We start from the raw sequence: 17,252 nt of genomic DNA on the forward strand, positions 1-17,252 counted from the left end.
AATCAATCAGATGCCAATATACGTTTTACTTTTAATATTCAGGCCGATAAAATTCAATTCCTTGATGTCGAAGTGTCCATTGTTCAGAATCAGTTTGTTACTAATCTTTACAGTAAACCTACAGATTGTAACAGTCTATTGTCTTTTGCAAGTCATCATCCCGTGCCCCTCAAAAAGGGACTGCCATATTCTCAATTTCTCCGTGTTCATAGAATATGTAGCGATCACCTTGATGAAAAAACTCAAATGGATCTTATGGAGATCAAATTCCTTGAGAAGGGCTATACTAAAAATCTATTACAGGAGGCCAGATGTAAAGCACTTAGCCAGCCGAGAAGTGGTGGAGTCAGACATAAAAACAATGTCGACAATTCCATCATTTGGGTAAATAACTATTCTACAGAAAGTGTTCCCATTACATCTATGGCTAAACAAATTTGGCCTGTTATTAAAAATGACCCTGATCTTAAAGGTTTTTCTGAACGCCGGTTGCTACCCTGTTTTACCAGGGGTCGCAACTTACGTGATATGTTGGTACATGCCGACATATCTGATTTTGTGTCAACCATACCTCGTAATTTCCTGACTAAGCGCCCGGGCAATTATAGATGTTTAGGTTGTGCCACCTGCAATCATCTGCTAATACAGGACTATATAGTGCACCCACATAATGGTAAAAGGATAAAAATTAAACAAATCCTTACCTGTACAAGTAAATATGTTGTGTACTGTATAATTTGTCCTTGCAGCATGTATTATGTTGGTAAGACAATATGTCAGTTCAAAGAGAGAATGGCCCAACACAGGAGCGCGATCAAAATTGCCTTGGGAGGTAAACCTGTCGACCAGCCAGTTGCGAAGCACTTCGTGGCTTGTCGACATAGCCTGTCTAGTCTTAAATATCTTATGATTGATCAGGTGCAGGAGGATAGGAGAGGGGGCGACAGAAGTCGACTTCTGTTACAGAAGGAAGTTCGATGGATACATCGTTTGAGAACGGTGGCGCCCGCTGGGTTAAATGAACAAATTAATTTTAACTGTTTCTTCTGATTATGTAATGTTGTTATATTTTGTTGTATATACGATGTTGCCATTATTGTATTGATGTTTCCTCTGCACTGTCTGACCTGATACAATGTCTCTGTAGGAACTATCCACTCTCACCGTTTCACATGGAATGATGAATCAGATAGCCCTGTTTCTGGCTGTCATGGGGAACTATCCTGGACAGCACACAGCGCTCTTCCGGTTTCAGCACGGTGACGGTGGTGGGGGGAGGTTCACAGATCACCTGTATAAAGGTAAGCACTGCACATATTTCTTTATCTGAAGAAGGTAATAAACCGAAACGTCATTATATCTGTACTCCCTGAGTCAGTATTTTTTGGAGATCGACACGAGTGACGCCCACCCACACTGCTGTATTTTGGTTACTAACCGGGGAAGGCACCGTGCATGCTGTCTATACGTTTACTGGAGTGCCGACCAACACCATACTGCTATATATATATATATATATATATATATATATATATATATATATATATATACACACACACACACACAGTAGTACTTGTTTCCTAGCAGGGCGCCCAGTTTTCTTACGTACGCGAACGTAGTGAAATTGCATCGCATTATAGTATTGGGCAGCACGGATGGTGTAATGGTTAGCATTACTGCCTCACAGCGCTGAGGTCATGCGTTCGATCCCCACCATGGCTCTAACTGTGTATATTCTCTCCGTGCTTGCGTGGGTTTACTCGGGTACTCCGGTTTCCTCCCACAATCAAAAAATATACAGATAGGTTAATTGGCTTCCAACAAAAAAAAAAAAAAAATTAACGCTAGAATGTCTGTGTGTGCTTGTACATGTGGTAGAGAATATAGATTGTAAGCTCCACTGGGGCAAGAACTGATGTGAATGTTCAAATATTCTCTGTAAAGCGATGCATAATATGTATGCGCTATATAAGAAACTGTTAATAAATAAATTATAGTAGCATGCAATGCGATTTTCCCGTTCCCGCTCCCTGTCATTCCCACCCCGTCAGATCCTCTCAGAAATCACTCTGAGGTTATATTCTTTCAGGAGAAGAAGCATACCTCAGAGCTGCTGGTGATTTATTGAAAGTTATTGAGATGGCTGCATCTAGGACTATGTTTACGCTGCCTCAGACGGAGGACACTATCTCCTTCCGGTGGCACAGAATGGCCACATAATGCGCCTTTCTGTGAAGGAATGCATGTGACGCTGCCATGTAAAAGCGTGCCAGCTGAAGGTGAGCCTCAGGAGCGGCCCACTGGTTTCCAGGGTGCCGCTTATCGTTTGTCACCCTGGTGCGCTTTATATACTCATGGGCCCAGGAGCTGAAATCCATTGAGTACTGTCAGCAACAGCTGGACATTTCCAAAAAGACGGCTGTTTTGTACAACAGACGGATGCGGGAGGAGTGTATGATGGACCTCATGGCGCAGCCACAGCGCCGTATTGGTGGTCCAGGCCACATCGTGGAGGTCGATGAGAGCATGTTCGTCAGGAGGAAAAGTAATGTCGGCCGTATGTTCCCAGAGCAGTGGTTTTTTGGGGGGAATTTGTAGAGAAACGGGACAGTGCTTCCAAGATGCAATGCAAGCACTTTGATGGCGGCTATTCTGGAGAATGTAGAGCCAGGCACCACGATTTACAGTGACTGCTGGAGGGCGTACAGCACTGAACAGCTGGAACTTGTAGGGTATCAGCACGCCCAAGTCAATCACAGGTTTAATTTTATAGACCCGTCTACAGGGGTGCATACCCAGAATGTGGAATGTGGGGCGCGTGCAAATGGTGCAATAAGCGCCATAGAGGTACAGCACGCCACATGCTCCATTCCTATCTCCAGGAGTTTATGTGGAGAAAAACATTGGGTGGGGATAACCCATTTGAGAGAATCCTGGGAGCACTTACCCTCCTTCATGAGGTTGATTAAGTGATTTTTTATAATTAATGTTTAACTGTTTTAAATTGATTAATTGTTATTATTATTATTATCGTTATGCTTTTTAAATTAATTTAAGTAAAATTTACAGTTCTTAGTTAACACATGTCATCCTTACTGTGTCAGCTGTATGATTTTGCAAGTGTGAATGTGTTCCTAAAACACCACCACTATCGACGCCACCCCGAAGCGTGGCGAGCCCCTCACTATCCATGTCGGCGTAGAGTCGATTTTCTATAGTGTGGCGAGCGAAGAGTGGCAAGCGCAGCAAGCCCCGCGAGGAGAGACGCGGATTACTTTACATGTATTCTACGTTCGCTCGCCACGCTTCAGGCTCGGTGGCTCGCTACACTATATAGAATCAACTCCATGCCGACGTGGGTAGTGGGGGTATGAAAAGGTCGGAGGACGCGTTCCGCCACCCTTCGGGGTGGCGTTGATACTGGAGGTGACGCTAAACAATGACATAGGTGCTTTCAATTGTAAGCACCCATCACATGTCATACTAAGTACACATCATCTCATCCCATCACATCTCATAGTAAGCACCCATCATCACATCTCATCACATGGGTGCTTCTAATATGAAATATCGCATTGCATCGCACCTGGTGCCCTGCGATTCCATGCAATATTTCATTGTATAAGCACTCCTGTGCACTTCATATGGACATCGCATTGCACAGCACAGCATCTCGTTATGAGTAGGAAATTCAATATGAATATTTTAGAGAAAATCATTTTTATTGAAAAAGATTCTTTAAACATTTGATCAGTGCATAATACAAACATCATCCAATTAACCCAAAAAAAACCACAAGTTTTAAATAAAAAGAAATACAAAAATAAAAGTTTCCATTTCTTGTTCAACATCACTATTCTCAATATTTGATGTAATCAATGCTAAAGACCTATGGGGGTGTATTCAACGCGGCCACCGAGAGGGTTAAATGGCGAGGATTGCCGAAAACAAGCTATCCTCGCTGTTTAACCCCCGCGCCAGACGCTCACCCTATTCAACGCGCTGGGGAAATCCTTGCTGTCAGAGGACAGTGAGGATTCCTCCAAACAGCGAGGCTCGCGGCTAATGCAGGGAGCCTCTTTATTTTAGTGACCACACATGCCATTTCCACCTCGCTCCAAAAACCTAGCGAGGGGAGAAACGGCATGTGGCAGAGAGTCACAGCTCACAGAAAGCATTGAATACACCCCAAAATGTGATTTTTAAACGTAGTGGAATGTGCTTACCTGTGTAGCAGGTAATGGTATCATATTTTACAAATGTTCTTCGAAAGGCTACAGTATGCATCACAGTGTAGTTTACAGATTCCTGCTTAAAAACGGTCTCAGCTTCCGCTAACCCCTGAGTTATCAGGGATTCTTTCCCCCCAAACCACTGAAGCAGGTGTTAAAAAAAAAATTGGATGACTGCAGGCTTTGGAGCTAATTGGATACCCCCAGGAGATCATTTAGCCTGTGGAAAACTACCATGCTAATTAAATCCTCACCCATTCTTTAATCAAATCTAAGGCCACATTAATATGCAAAGATTAAACCTGCTTATTTTATTATATTATAATGACATCTGATTTTAGGTGTATAACTGTTTTACTAATGGTCTGTTAATATTTCTAGAACACAAGATTAAGGGACTAGATGTCTATGTGGATTTTTCTCTGATGGACTACGGTTTACTATAGAAACATAGGACCAGATGTAATGACGCCCGATTTATGTGGCTGTGTGGGAGGCTGTCCGAACGCTGAAGTTTTTTGTTTTTTTAGGGCAAGGCACGTCCATATATGTTAGTCATCCAGTTCCTAATGTTTTACTTATTCAACTTGTCTTTCATAACTGTAGTAGCTAGCTTTCTGGTACATCTGTTAGAGATGTTCAAAATATCTGCTAAAATGCCAGCGTCGCTCACATTAGTTACATAAATTCAAATAAAAAAATGTTGTGTAAAAAAAATAATAAAAGATTTCCTATATAAAAAAGGTAAACATTACAGGGCATTATGATAAATAAAAATGTTTTCTTTGCAATTTTCACATCTATTTTGACAAACTCACTAAACAACATACAATAGAAGGGTAACATCCTATTACTTGCGATTGCTGATGGTGGGTAATAGACTCACTCATGGCTATCTAATTAGCCTCGATAAACTGGCAGGAGCTGCGGTTTATCAGAGTTTTGCCTCAGGCAGGCGATGTATAATCTCTAAAAGGAGCCATGTTTATAGCTAAAAAGGAGATGTGGTTGGATGAAAAAAAACACACAGGTTTCACTGAACCTGTGTGTTTTCGTGCGAATCGGGACAGTTTATCCGTTGACCCAATAGGATAGCCCGATAAAAAAAAAAAAAAAAAAAAATCTATCATCAGCTCAATTCCTTTTTTTTCTTCACACAAGCAGTATCCTTTTTCTATCATTACATGTCATATTGAAACCAATGGGGCATACACAATGGGAGATTTTGCACAGCAATTTAAATCAATGCTAGATTGCTCAGATTGCTAAGCAAGATTGCTCAGCACACAGCGCTGCACAGTGATCTGCTGAGCGCTCTGTCAGGGCCAGTGTTCTTTTGTGAGAACACTGACCCTGACCGGTGATCTAATGAGATTCATCCAGCATCCTGGATATTAATCGCCAGGCGATAGCGATGCATGGGGCCACGCATTTTTATCGCTATGGCCCCTACACACAAAATGATGTAGGGGCATTTTCTAAGCGATCTAGTCAAATTAAGTCAGATCGCTTAGAAAATGACCTGAAATCACACCGTGTGTAGGCCCCAAAACACTTGTAGTTAGATACGTAAATAAAAATAGCTTAAAACATGTCACCTAAACTGACCCAGAAGAAGTTGTCAGGCTCAGCCAAACAGACGTTTTCCAACAATAACCATGCTGGCTGTTTGTCTGCAAGTGGGAAAACCATTGGCTAAACAATTTTTTGTTAATTAAGTGGTAAGAGAGGGATCTGGGTAGTCTTCATTTACAAAAGGAATGTTTGAACAAGGATGACTGCATGCCGATTATCATGGAGTGGGGTTTCTAGGGATCAAGACCCTAACTATATTACAATGAAATATCTTCACCCCATGTCATCTTTATTAATTTCTTATCTTGAAATGTAATCAGCATTTCGACCAACTTGGAAAAAATAAAAAAAGGGCTTTGCATATTTTATGTGTGTGTATCATAGGTCTTAAGTTTCAGGGTTGAACTTTACATATTGACATTAATACATCTCAGCAAACACCAACAAACAATAAAATAAATATTGCTGGAGCACAGGAATTAGAGGTTCTTAGGTGAAGTCACATTGGGGACATTTTTTGACAGCTATTTTACTTAAGTAAGTAGGAAAAAAAATAAGGTGTTTTCCTCAGCAACCAATTAGATTACAGCAGATTCTTTTAGAAAAGGAAAACATGTGCATGCTATGGGCAGTACCACATTTTTTGAACATAGTTTCAGTAGACAAAGGAGAGCACTGCATAGCACAGTGAATTATTTATGGCCATTAGCTGGCATTCTTCTGCAGAAAACCAATGGTGTATTTTTCCAAACATTTTGAAGTGTTCCCATCTAGTCAATTTAAAAGCTTCAGAAATACATATGATGTAACTTGAACAAACTTCATATATATTTTAAATTAAATCAGTGAGATAGAAAAAATAAATAATAAGGTAATATCACACCATAAAACAGAAATGTTTACGGTACTTATGTAATATCTGGGTGCCCGTTTTTTTCATCGCATCGTATTGCATGCAATATAGTGGCATACAATTCACGCGGTGCGATTTTTCATTGTAAAGACCCGATTTTTAATTGTATAGTCACCCATGGGTGATTTCATACCCCCACTATCCAACTATGCATGGAGTTGATTTTATATAGTGTGGCGAGCGCGAGCCCGAAGCGTGGCGAGCGGCCGCAGAATACATGTAAAGTAATCCGCGTGCGCTCGCCATGCTTCGGGCTCGTTGGCTCGCTTTGCTCGCCACACTATATAAAATCAACTCCATGCGTGGTTGGATAGTGGTGGTATGAAATCACCCATGGTTGACTATACAATTAAAAATCGGGTCTTTACAATGAAAAATTGCATCGCATGCCTTAAGTAGTGGCATGCAAGGAAAAAAGCGGGCGCCCAGATAATACATAAGTACCATGTTTACTATACTATATGTAAAATGGATTCTTTTCCCACCCAAAAAAAATACTAGCTGCCAAAAATCAGGTTAAAAATATGAAAGCTTTTAAGATGGTATAATCCAGGGGTGGTCAAACCTGTCCTCAAGATCTACTAACAGTTGTTACAAAATAGTCGATAATGCTTGTAATTTGCAGAATTACACACCATAACAAAATAATTCTAAACAATAGAACTTTGTCACTTGTTATTTTCCTTATTCCCGGAAAATGCTGTATAAATAATACCCCATTCACACCAGCCTTTATTCCCGGATTTGCCCCAGGAAAAACCTGGGTGTAGTTTCGGGTGTGACCGGATCCAGGGCCAAAATCCCAGGAGCCATGCCCAGGCATTTCAAAACTGCTATCTACCAGGGTTGCTTCCGGGATCTTCCGGGGTACTGGCCAGTATGGTGCGGTGTGAACGGGTAACCCGGGTCAAGCGACCCGGGTTCCATTCAAAGTATGGTGGAGGCAGCGCTATCAACTCCATGCATTGCCACCTCCCATGATTTACTAATCAATTTGAACACCATTCGCGCAAGCATGTATTTGTTCATGTGCAGACCCCAGCAACAAACAGCTTTGGCAAGTTACACACTCGCTGGGCCGTTCGTTGCAGGTAGGGAGGGACAGGGGCCAGTCTGTGACGCGAACGGGCTTGCCCATGGAAATGTCCAGCATTTTATGAACATCCCCATAAAAATGCTGGTCAATCATCATTCCCATGGAAGCGCAGATGGGCCGATGCCTGCCTGAGGCAGACGGTTGATGTCCAGTACGTCAGCCACCCACCCTGTCTTCGGCCTAGTGATTATATTTACGAAGGCAGGAGAAACATTCAGCGATCATTGAATGATTTCTCCTGCAAGCAGATGTATGTGAGAGGATGTGTTAGTGAACATACAGAGAAAGCCGAAGCTATTGGGTCGATTTTTTGTTTGACATACTAACAGAAGGATTCCCAGACTCAAAGGTAATTCCATCCCCAGGCAATCTTGAATAAATCCATGGTGACAACCACACCAGGAACCATCTTTCTCCCAGAAAGTTTGTGACATTTTTCTTCCAACCACAGTTATAATTGTTTGCATGGCCACTGAACCATTCTTTGGTAGTTGATCCATGATAGAGCAGAACACAGTGCAGAGTAAGGAAAGCAAGGCAGAAGAGGAAGCCCACAACACAGGTATCAGCCACAAAGGCAAAAATAAAAGTCGATGCTGTCACTTGGCCTATAAAACAATGAAAAACAAGAATGCTTTAGCAATTGACAAAGGAATAAGGTTAAGCTGAAAGGTTTACACTTTTTATAAAAAAAAAAAGCATTAACTTCAAAGATTACTATGGGTGAGAGTTAATAGGATGAGAGATTCAGAAAGAGAGAGATTTGGTGAGAAATCTCCAGTTTTTTTAAAGCGGCAATCATTTACACTGCAAAATCAAACTGGTTTAGCAGTGTAAATAATTGCCGCTTTAAAAAAACTGGAGATTTCTGACCAAATCTCTCACTTTCTGAATCTCTCATCCTATTAAATCTCACCCTATATATATATGCATAAATATAAACTGGCTTATGGGTCAACTAAACAAATGTAGATGTACACGCCGACACACACACACACAAGGAATACTGAAGAACTAATGGGGGGCTGGTGACCCTGATCATTTCAATATATTTAATTAGAATAGCACTTTAAACTTGTGTTATGACAAATTTGTCCTGAGAACAAGTGCCTCAACAAGGTTTTAGATTTAATTTTGTGGCACGTTTTAGCAAGCCTTCGGCCAGTATGACACCAGCCGAGGTGTTCGGGCAGGCAGGGGAGGGAAGGGGGTGGCAGCAGTGCAAAGCCTAGCATTATATGGGAGCTCCCTTGGGAATGCAGGTGGGTCAATGCCTGCTTGGAGCGAGTGGCTGATCACTGCCCGTCCCCTTTTCGGCCATCTCCCTTGGAAACAAAAGTCTCACTATGGTATTAACACAGGGTGACCTCATGAGTCCACTCAGTCCCCACCAGGCAGCTATTGAGGGGGGTATAACAATCCAGTGTGGAGGCTGTGTATTTAGGGCGGAGGGGTGGAAAACCATTTGACAGTAGTGTAGGGTAGCAAGGGGTCTGGAAAATAATGAGAAGGGTGGGGGGGGGTGAACTGGCTGCTACTACCACCTCTAATTTAAGATCGTCCTAACCCATTCATTGGCAGCACCTCCTGGCCTTAAACTCCTTGCTCGCCCGCTGCTACCCCAACTGATATCTGAACTTACTCCCAAAAAACATAGTACTAACTGTCCCTAATTTCTCCCTTGCCCCCCTAGTACTGCCAAAGCTGCTATCTAGCTTTGTCCCCTCCCAACCCAAAGTACTGCCAGCCCCTAACCCCACCCATATAATATGTGATGGGACACAAATGGTGGCAGAGAACCCTAATTTTCCACCTAGCACGATCACTGATGATTGTTTAGAAACAACAGAATTAGTGTGTTGGATCATAAAGAAACAGATCTACTGCTATTCACAGATAAATGATGCCAGTTAAACAATCTGTATAATAGTTACCTATGATCAACATCATCCAAGGCATGAGAAGCAAAAAGAAGCTGTGAAGACTGAAACCTTCGTGCATTAAGTCTATAAAAATTTCAGCATTGAGAATGGTGGCAAGAAGTAGTGCAAGTAGTCCATGAAGTAACGCACACAGGAAGTATCGGTAGTTTGAGTACCCAACGCACTTTCCAAGTAGAGTGCAGTGATGGTCACGACGAAGAACGCACACATTACAATCATAGCAGTGGTGGCATCTTGGAGGAATGTGTGTCTGACAGGTATAACAGTACCTAAAATAAAGACAAAGTAATCATAAAAGTGCCTGTTGAAGAGCATGTCAAATTCTAATACCAATACTGCTACTACTATTACTAATGTTGCAGTGGGGGCAATTGAAAACCTGAAGTATTAAATACAGATCGGGTCTCCCTTCATCCATGTATTCCAAAAACCAAAATATTCCAAAAGCCATGTTTTTTCATAATATTTTGTTTTTGGAGGGTTTTTTCCCCTCTTATCCCCTTTTTTTCATACTTACCTCATCCTCTGATGTCCACGGTGGCCTCCGAGATCCTCTTCAGCGGCATCTCCAGTCCTAGGGGTGCAGTGCGCAAATGCGCCGTCGCACAATGCAGCCCTGCGACTGGAGATGACGCTGAAGAAGATTCTGAAGGCAGCCGTGGATGCCGGGGGACTCCGTGGAAGTCGGAGGTAAGTATGAATTTTTTTTTTCCAAAATCCTTTTCTCTGAGTCCATATGGGATATTGGGGATTTCATCATAACGTATGGGAGAAGAGAGGTATCCATAGGAGACCGGCACATAGAAGCTCTTTCACTGGGTGTACTGGCTCCTCCCCTCTACTTCCTCCCACAAGACCAGTTAATATGAAAACTGTGCCCAAAGGAATGGAAAGTATATGAGAAAAGGGTACTGGTTTCCTAGCACGGCGCCCATCGCATCGTATACCATAAGCCATACAATGGTATGCGATGCGACTAGATGGCAGCCGATGTCATACAATTTTAAAATTGTATATGGCATACAATGCGATGGTATACGATTTTAAATTGTATAAGCACCCTAATGGGTGCTTTCAATGTTAAATGGCCCCCCTATAAGATTATTAATTGTATAAGCACTGTAATGGTTGCTTACAATGTTAAAAGCACCCCCACTATCAACGCCAACCCGAAGCGTGGCGAGCGGCGGCGGTACGCGTCCTCAGACCTTTTCATACCCCCACTATCCACGTCGGCGTGTGGCGAGCGCAGCGAGCCCGAAGCGCGGCGAGCGCAGCGGGGACGCGGAATACATGTGAAGTTATACGCGTCCGCTCGCCACGCTTCGGGCTCGGTGGCTCGCTGCACTATATAAAATCAACTCCACGCTGACGTGGATAGTGGGGGTCTGAAAAGGTCGGAGGACGCGTACCGCCGCCCCACGCTTCGGGTTTGCGTTGATAGTGGGGGTGCATTTAACATTGTAAGCACCCATTAGGGTGCTTATACAATTTAAAATTGTATAGGGGGAACATTTTACATTGAAAAAACCCATTAGGGTGCTTATACAATTTAATATCAAATCGCATCGCATGCGGGCATATGGCATGCGATGTGATGCAATGCATACAATGCCATACGACTGAATATCATGCTGGGAAACAAGTACAGAGAAAAGGATATAACTATGTGTTAACATATAAAATGTATTAAAGTGGTGACATGCAACCAGCACACCCATAACACAACAATGGCCAAGAACAAGATTGGCAATATAACTGAAGTCAAGAAAACAGTATAACTGGAATTCAGGAGAACAGTAACAGGATCAATTATTCAGGATCAACAAAGCAGCAAGATCCCGCACTGAGGCGGGTGCCCAATATCCCATATGGACCCAGAGAAAAGGATTTACTAGTAGGTATTAAAATCCTATTTTCTCAATAATCCAGATGGGATATTGGGGATTTCATCATAACGTATGGGAATTATATCCAAGATTCAAGGATGGGCGGGAACGTGTGGAGATTGCTGCAGCACCGCATTCCCAAACTGAATGTCCTCTTTTGCAATGGTGTCAAATTTATAAAATTTGCAGTATGTATGCTGGCTCGACCATGTAGCTGCCCTACATAGCTGCAGAGCCTAAATAGCCCGGGCAGTCGCCCAGGATGCACCCACTGCCCTGGTAGAATGAGCCCTAACATTAGCAGGGCCAGGTAGGCCAGTCACAGCATAGAACTGCTCAATAGCCGTAGAAAGCCAGCGAGCAATTGATTGCTTTGAGGCCAGGTGACCTTTTTATCTGGGCATCGTACAGAACAAAATGGGAATCCATTTTGCATAGCCTAGCCGTCCTCTGGACGTACAACCTGAGAGCCCGAACCACATCCAGCATAGCAGGGATCTCCGAGTGAGGTCCACCTGCTGGAACCACAATAGGTTGGTTCAAATGAAAGGTCGAAACAACCTTTGGAAGAGACCGTGGATTTGTTCTAAGCTCCGCCCTATCCTCCTGGAATATAAGGTATGGGCTCTTGCAAGACAGAGCGCCGAGCTCTGACACCCTCTGTGCTGAAGCCAAAGCTAACAGAACTGCTGTCTTCCATGTCAGGACTTTCAACTCCACTGAGTTCAAGGGTTCAAACCAAGATGACTGCAAGAAGTCTAAGACCACCTCCAATTCCCATGGAGGTGTAGGCGGCACAAAGGGGGGTTGAATACGCAGCACCCCTTGCAGGAAAGTCTGGACCTCCGGCAAGGAAGCCAATTTCTTCTGAAAGAAAATGGAGAGGGACAAAATCTGTACCTTTAAAGGAACCTAAACGTAGGCCCAACTCCAAACCAGATTGCAGAAATTAAAGGAAGCGGTCCAATTTAAATTCTGCTGTCAAAAATTTCAACTGTTCACACCAGCCTACATGCCTCCTCCAAATGTGGTGGTAATGTGCAGAAGTCACCGACTTCCTGGCCTGAGTCATCATAGAGATGACTGATGCATGCAAACCTTTGTGAGCTAGAATCTGCCGCTCAACCTCCAGGCCGTTAAACCTAGTTGCTCTAAGGCCTGGCAGAGGCAGGGACCCTGAGTGAGCAGGTCTCTTTCTTGGAGGAAGGCGGCATGGGTCGTCAACTAACATGGCTTGAAGGTCCGCGTACCACGTTCTGCGAGGCTAGTCGGGAGCTATCAGAATTGCTTCCACTCAGTCTGTTTTTATCTTTTTTAGAACCTTCGCCAGTAATGCAATTGGCGGGAGTACGTACACCAGGTCGTAGCACCAAGGTGTTGTCAGTGCGTCCACTGCCTCCGCTTGAGGATCTCTGGTCTTGGAGCAGTACCCTGCCAACTTCTTCTGGATGCCATCAGATCTATCTGTGGGTTTTCCCACCGATCCACAATGCGTGCAAAGACTTGCTCTTTTAGGCTCCATTCCCCTGGGTGAAGGTGGTGACGACTCAGGAAGTCCGCCTCCCAATTGTCCACCCCGGGGATGAAAATGTCCGTCAGCGCAGTCAGATGAGCCTCTGCCCAACTGAGGATCTTTGTGACCTCCCTCATGCAGGACTTGCTCCTCATACCTCCCTGGCGGTTGATAAATGCCACTGCCGTTGCATTGTCCGACTGGACTTCTACCGCCTGATCTTCCAGCCAAGGAGCAGCTTGCAGAAGAGCGTAAAACACCGCTCTCAACTCCAGGTTGTTTATGTGGAGTTTTGATTCCCCTGGTAATAGAAGGAAAAAAGAGAAAGCAGAATTATTCAATGAATTTTTTGCTTCAGATTAAATGCTTGGCTTTTGGTTGCTCCCAAACTGTATGTTTGAGTGAGGAAATAGTCAAAAATAGATTACAGAACCTAAATAGTAACAAACCTCCTGGCCCAGATGAAATACACCCTAGGATACTAAAATAATTGAGTTCTGTCATAGCACTAACATTATATCTGATATTCGAGGAATCAATAAACTTGGGGATGGTACCAACGGACTGACGCATAGCTAATGTAGAACCAATATGGAAGAAAGGTAGCAAAACTAACCCTGAAAATTATAGACCAGTCAGCCTTACATCCATTGTGGGGAAAATATTAGAAGGAATAATAAAAGATAGTACCCAAAATTTCTTAGAATAAGAGAAAGTGATAAGTAAGGCTCAGCATGGGTTAGTCAAAAATACACTGCTCAAAAAATAAAGGGAACACTAACATAACACATCCTAGATCTGAATGAATTTAATATTGTTATTAAATACTTTGTTCTTTACATAGTTGAATGTGCTGACAACAAAATCACACAAAAATGATCAATGGAAATCAAATTTATTAACCCATGGAGGTCTGGAATTGGAGTCCCACTCAAAATTAAAGTGGAAAAACACACTACAGGCTGATCCAACTTTGATGTAATGTTCTTAAAACAAGTCAAAATGAGGCTCAGTAGTGTATGTGGCCTTCACGTGCCTGTATGACCTCCCTACAATGCCTGGGCATGCTCCTGATGAGGTGGCAGATGGTCTCCTGAGGGATCTCCTCCCAGACCTGTACTAAAGCATCCGCCAACTCCTGGACAGTCTGTGGTGCAACGTGGCATTAGTGGATGGAGCGAGACTTGATGTCCCAGATGTGCTCAATTGGATTCAGGTCTGGAGAACGGGCGGGCCAGTCCATTGCATCAATGCCTTCGTCTTGCAGGAACTGCTGACACTCCAGCCACATGAGGTCTAGCATTGTCATGCATTAGGAGGAACCCAGGGCCAACAGCACCAGCATATGGTCTCACAAGGGGTCTGAGGATCTCATCTCGGCAGGGGCTGGCTGGCAACTTTCAGCCTGGGGGGCAAACACAAGACAGTGGCCCCGCTTTTTCTACCAGCGTATGAAATGGGATGCACAGTGTTGGAGGCCTGGTTTGCTTAATCAGCAGGAATGGGCTTAGAATGCCGCCTGTCAGAAACCAGCAAGTAGAACACAAAACACTGCATCTTTCTGCGTATGCGTCAGATAAAGGCACTGCATGGGCACTGGGAGGAGACCGATTAAATCCCATTCAGTACATATTGCAAAAAGAAGCCCATAGGCTTCTATAAGGCAATGCCATTTACAGATGGAAATGCCCACCAAGTCCAAGCTCTAGAATGTATCCCATTCAGCAGCTTGGTGTATACGAGAAATGTGGTTGGACCGCTGAATACGGATTTTCAAAGGTTTGGCCACATTTTTACCTTAAGTGCACCCTGCCCCAATGAGTATACAGAACCCATATACTGTAGGAAACCATGTATTACAAAATAAATTTAAAATCATTTTCAAAGTCACTTGTTACTATTATAGTAACAACCTGAATCAATAATGGAGTCCTATTTATAAGTCCCAAATATAACTGAGCCCTCTATACCCGCCGCTACATCACTGACCCCTCTATACTCTACACTACATCACTGACCCCTCTAAACCCTACAGTACTGATTTCTCTATACCCTCCACTACATCACTGACCCCTCTATACCCTACAGTACTGGCCCATCTATACCCTACTGACCCCTCTATACCCGCCACTATAATACTGACCCCTCTATACCCTACACTGCATCACTGACCCCTCTATACCATACAGTACTGGCCCATCTATACCCTACTGACCCCTCTATACCCACTACTACATTACTGACCCCTCTATACCCTACACTACATCACTGACCACTCTATACCCAATACATTACTGACCCCCTCTATAAGCTACACTAATTAACTGTGTACACCCTTGTACACAACTGACCCATCTAAACTCACCACTAAAATACATACCCATCTGTACAGAGGCAGAACTACCATTGATGCAGGAGGTGCAATGCACTGGTGCCCCTGAGGACTAAAGATGCCACTGCTGCCACCCACTGCTTTGTGGCATACTGTGAGCCTGGGTTGGAGTGGAGGAGGGGGACCCAAAAATTATATTTTTGCACCACAGCATGGATTCCCAGGATGGCAGGGGACAGAGCAGCAGTGTGACATGAGGAACAGAGGTTGGGGCTAACGGGTCGCTGCTAATACCATGTTACAGAAGGATGGTATGGGGATTATGGCACCCTCCGTGATTTGGCGGTCTGGCCTACGGCGCTGCTTGCCCACCCTCCCCTAAATACATGCACAATTAGTTACAAACACAAAAACAAGCGCCCCCCCCCCCCCCTCCAACAATAACACTGATGCATTTTTCCACACACACATATAATAAAGAAAATACCAGCAAACTCCCCCTCCCCCCATACACACACACATTATGTATGCAACAGTCACACATTTTTACACTCACATGCAAACACAGTACACACACACACACACACTAAACAAGATAACTCTCCCCCCACCCACACATTATGTATGCAAGTTACACATATATTTTTACACTCACATGCAGACATATAGTACACACACTAAACAAGATAACATCCCCCCATGTATGAAACAATGACACAAATTTTTCCAAAGTCAGACACACACATTTAACAAAGAAAACAACAGCTCCCACCTACATATCCCTACATGACTCTTTCCACCAAAGAACTCACCAAGGAGGGCAGCTTCTGTACAGGGTGGAGAAGGGAGGGAGCAGGATTCATTTCAATTCATGCTGCCCGGGAGGAGAGAATACTAGGAGGTCGGGACATAGGAGGGGAGGGGCCAGCCTGTATGGGAGCTCAGCTCATTGGTGGCTGGTCCCAGGAGAGGGGCTGGCCCTAGTAATCAAGTTTTGCAGCTGTGTAGGCTCCGTCCTGGCTGCGCTGTGTGAGTGTCCCCGAACAGACTGCACCAGCCCTGAACGGCTGTCAGATTAAAGTGCAGCGAGGAGCACATGCTGCAACGCCTCCCGGCCACATGAATGTGCAAGCACCTGTGGCCCCAAACAGTAACAGTGTACTGGCCTGGGGGGCAACTGGCACCCTGCCGCCCAGCCCGCCACTGCATCTCGGTACCTAATGGCAGTCAGGCTACCTCTGGCGAGCACATGGAGGGCTGTGCGGCCCCCCAAAGAAATGCCACCCCACACCATTACTGATGCACTGCCAAACCGGTCATGCTGGAGGATGTTGCAAGCAGCAGAACTTTCTCCTTGGCGTCTCCAGACTCTGTCACGTCTGTCACACGTGCTCAATGTGAACCTGCTTTCATCTGTGAAGAGCAGAGGGCACCAGTGGCGAATTTGCCAATCAGTGTTTTCTGGCAAATGCCAAACATCCTGCACGGTGTTGGGCTGTAAGCACAACCCCCACCTGTGGACGTCGGGCCCTCATACCACCATCATGGAGTCGGTTTCTGACCGTTTCAGTAGACATATGCACATTTGTGGCCTGCTGGAGGTCATTTTGCAGGGCTCTGGCAGTGCTCCTGCTGTTCCTCCTTGCACAAACGCAAAGGTAGTGGTCCTGCTGCTGGGTTGTTGCCCTCCTACGGCCTCCCCCACATCTCTTGATGTATTGGCCTGTCTCCTGGTAGCGCCTCCATCCTCTGGACACTA

At 44.3% G+C, this 17,252-nt stretch overlaps 1 protein-coding gene across 2 annotated transcripts in view; it reads right to left on the reverse strand.

Annotated features, from left to right (window-relative positions):
- Nucleotides 1-7,231: 7,231 nt before the first annotated feature.
- The window catches only part of LOC146046137 (putative palmitoyltransferase ZDHHC24), a 30,446-nt gene continuing 20,425 nt past the window's right edge, over nucleotides 7,232-17,252 (reverse strand). For both annotated transcript variants that reach the window (XM_083165343.1, XM_083165344.1), the window contains 2 exons: nucleotides 9,751-10,028; nucleotides 7,232-8,424 (listed from right to left, as the gene is read on the reverse strand). In XM_083165343.1, coding sequence (XP_083021469.1) covers nucleotides 8,111-8,424; nucleotides 9,751-10,028 — 592 coding nt within the window. In that variant the 3' untranslated portion in view covers nucleotides 7,232-8,110. The remainder of the gene's footprint in view (nucleotides 8,425-9,750; nucleotides 10,029-17,252) is intronic.

This window comes from Crinia signifera, chromosome 11 (assembly GCF_055691185.1).
Source record: "Crinia signifera chromosome 11, ASM5569118v1, whole genome shotgun sequence".
In the NCBI taxonomy this organism is placed as follows: Eukaryota; Metazoa; Chordata; class Amphibia; order Anura; family Myobatrachidae; genus Crinia; species Crinia signifera.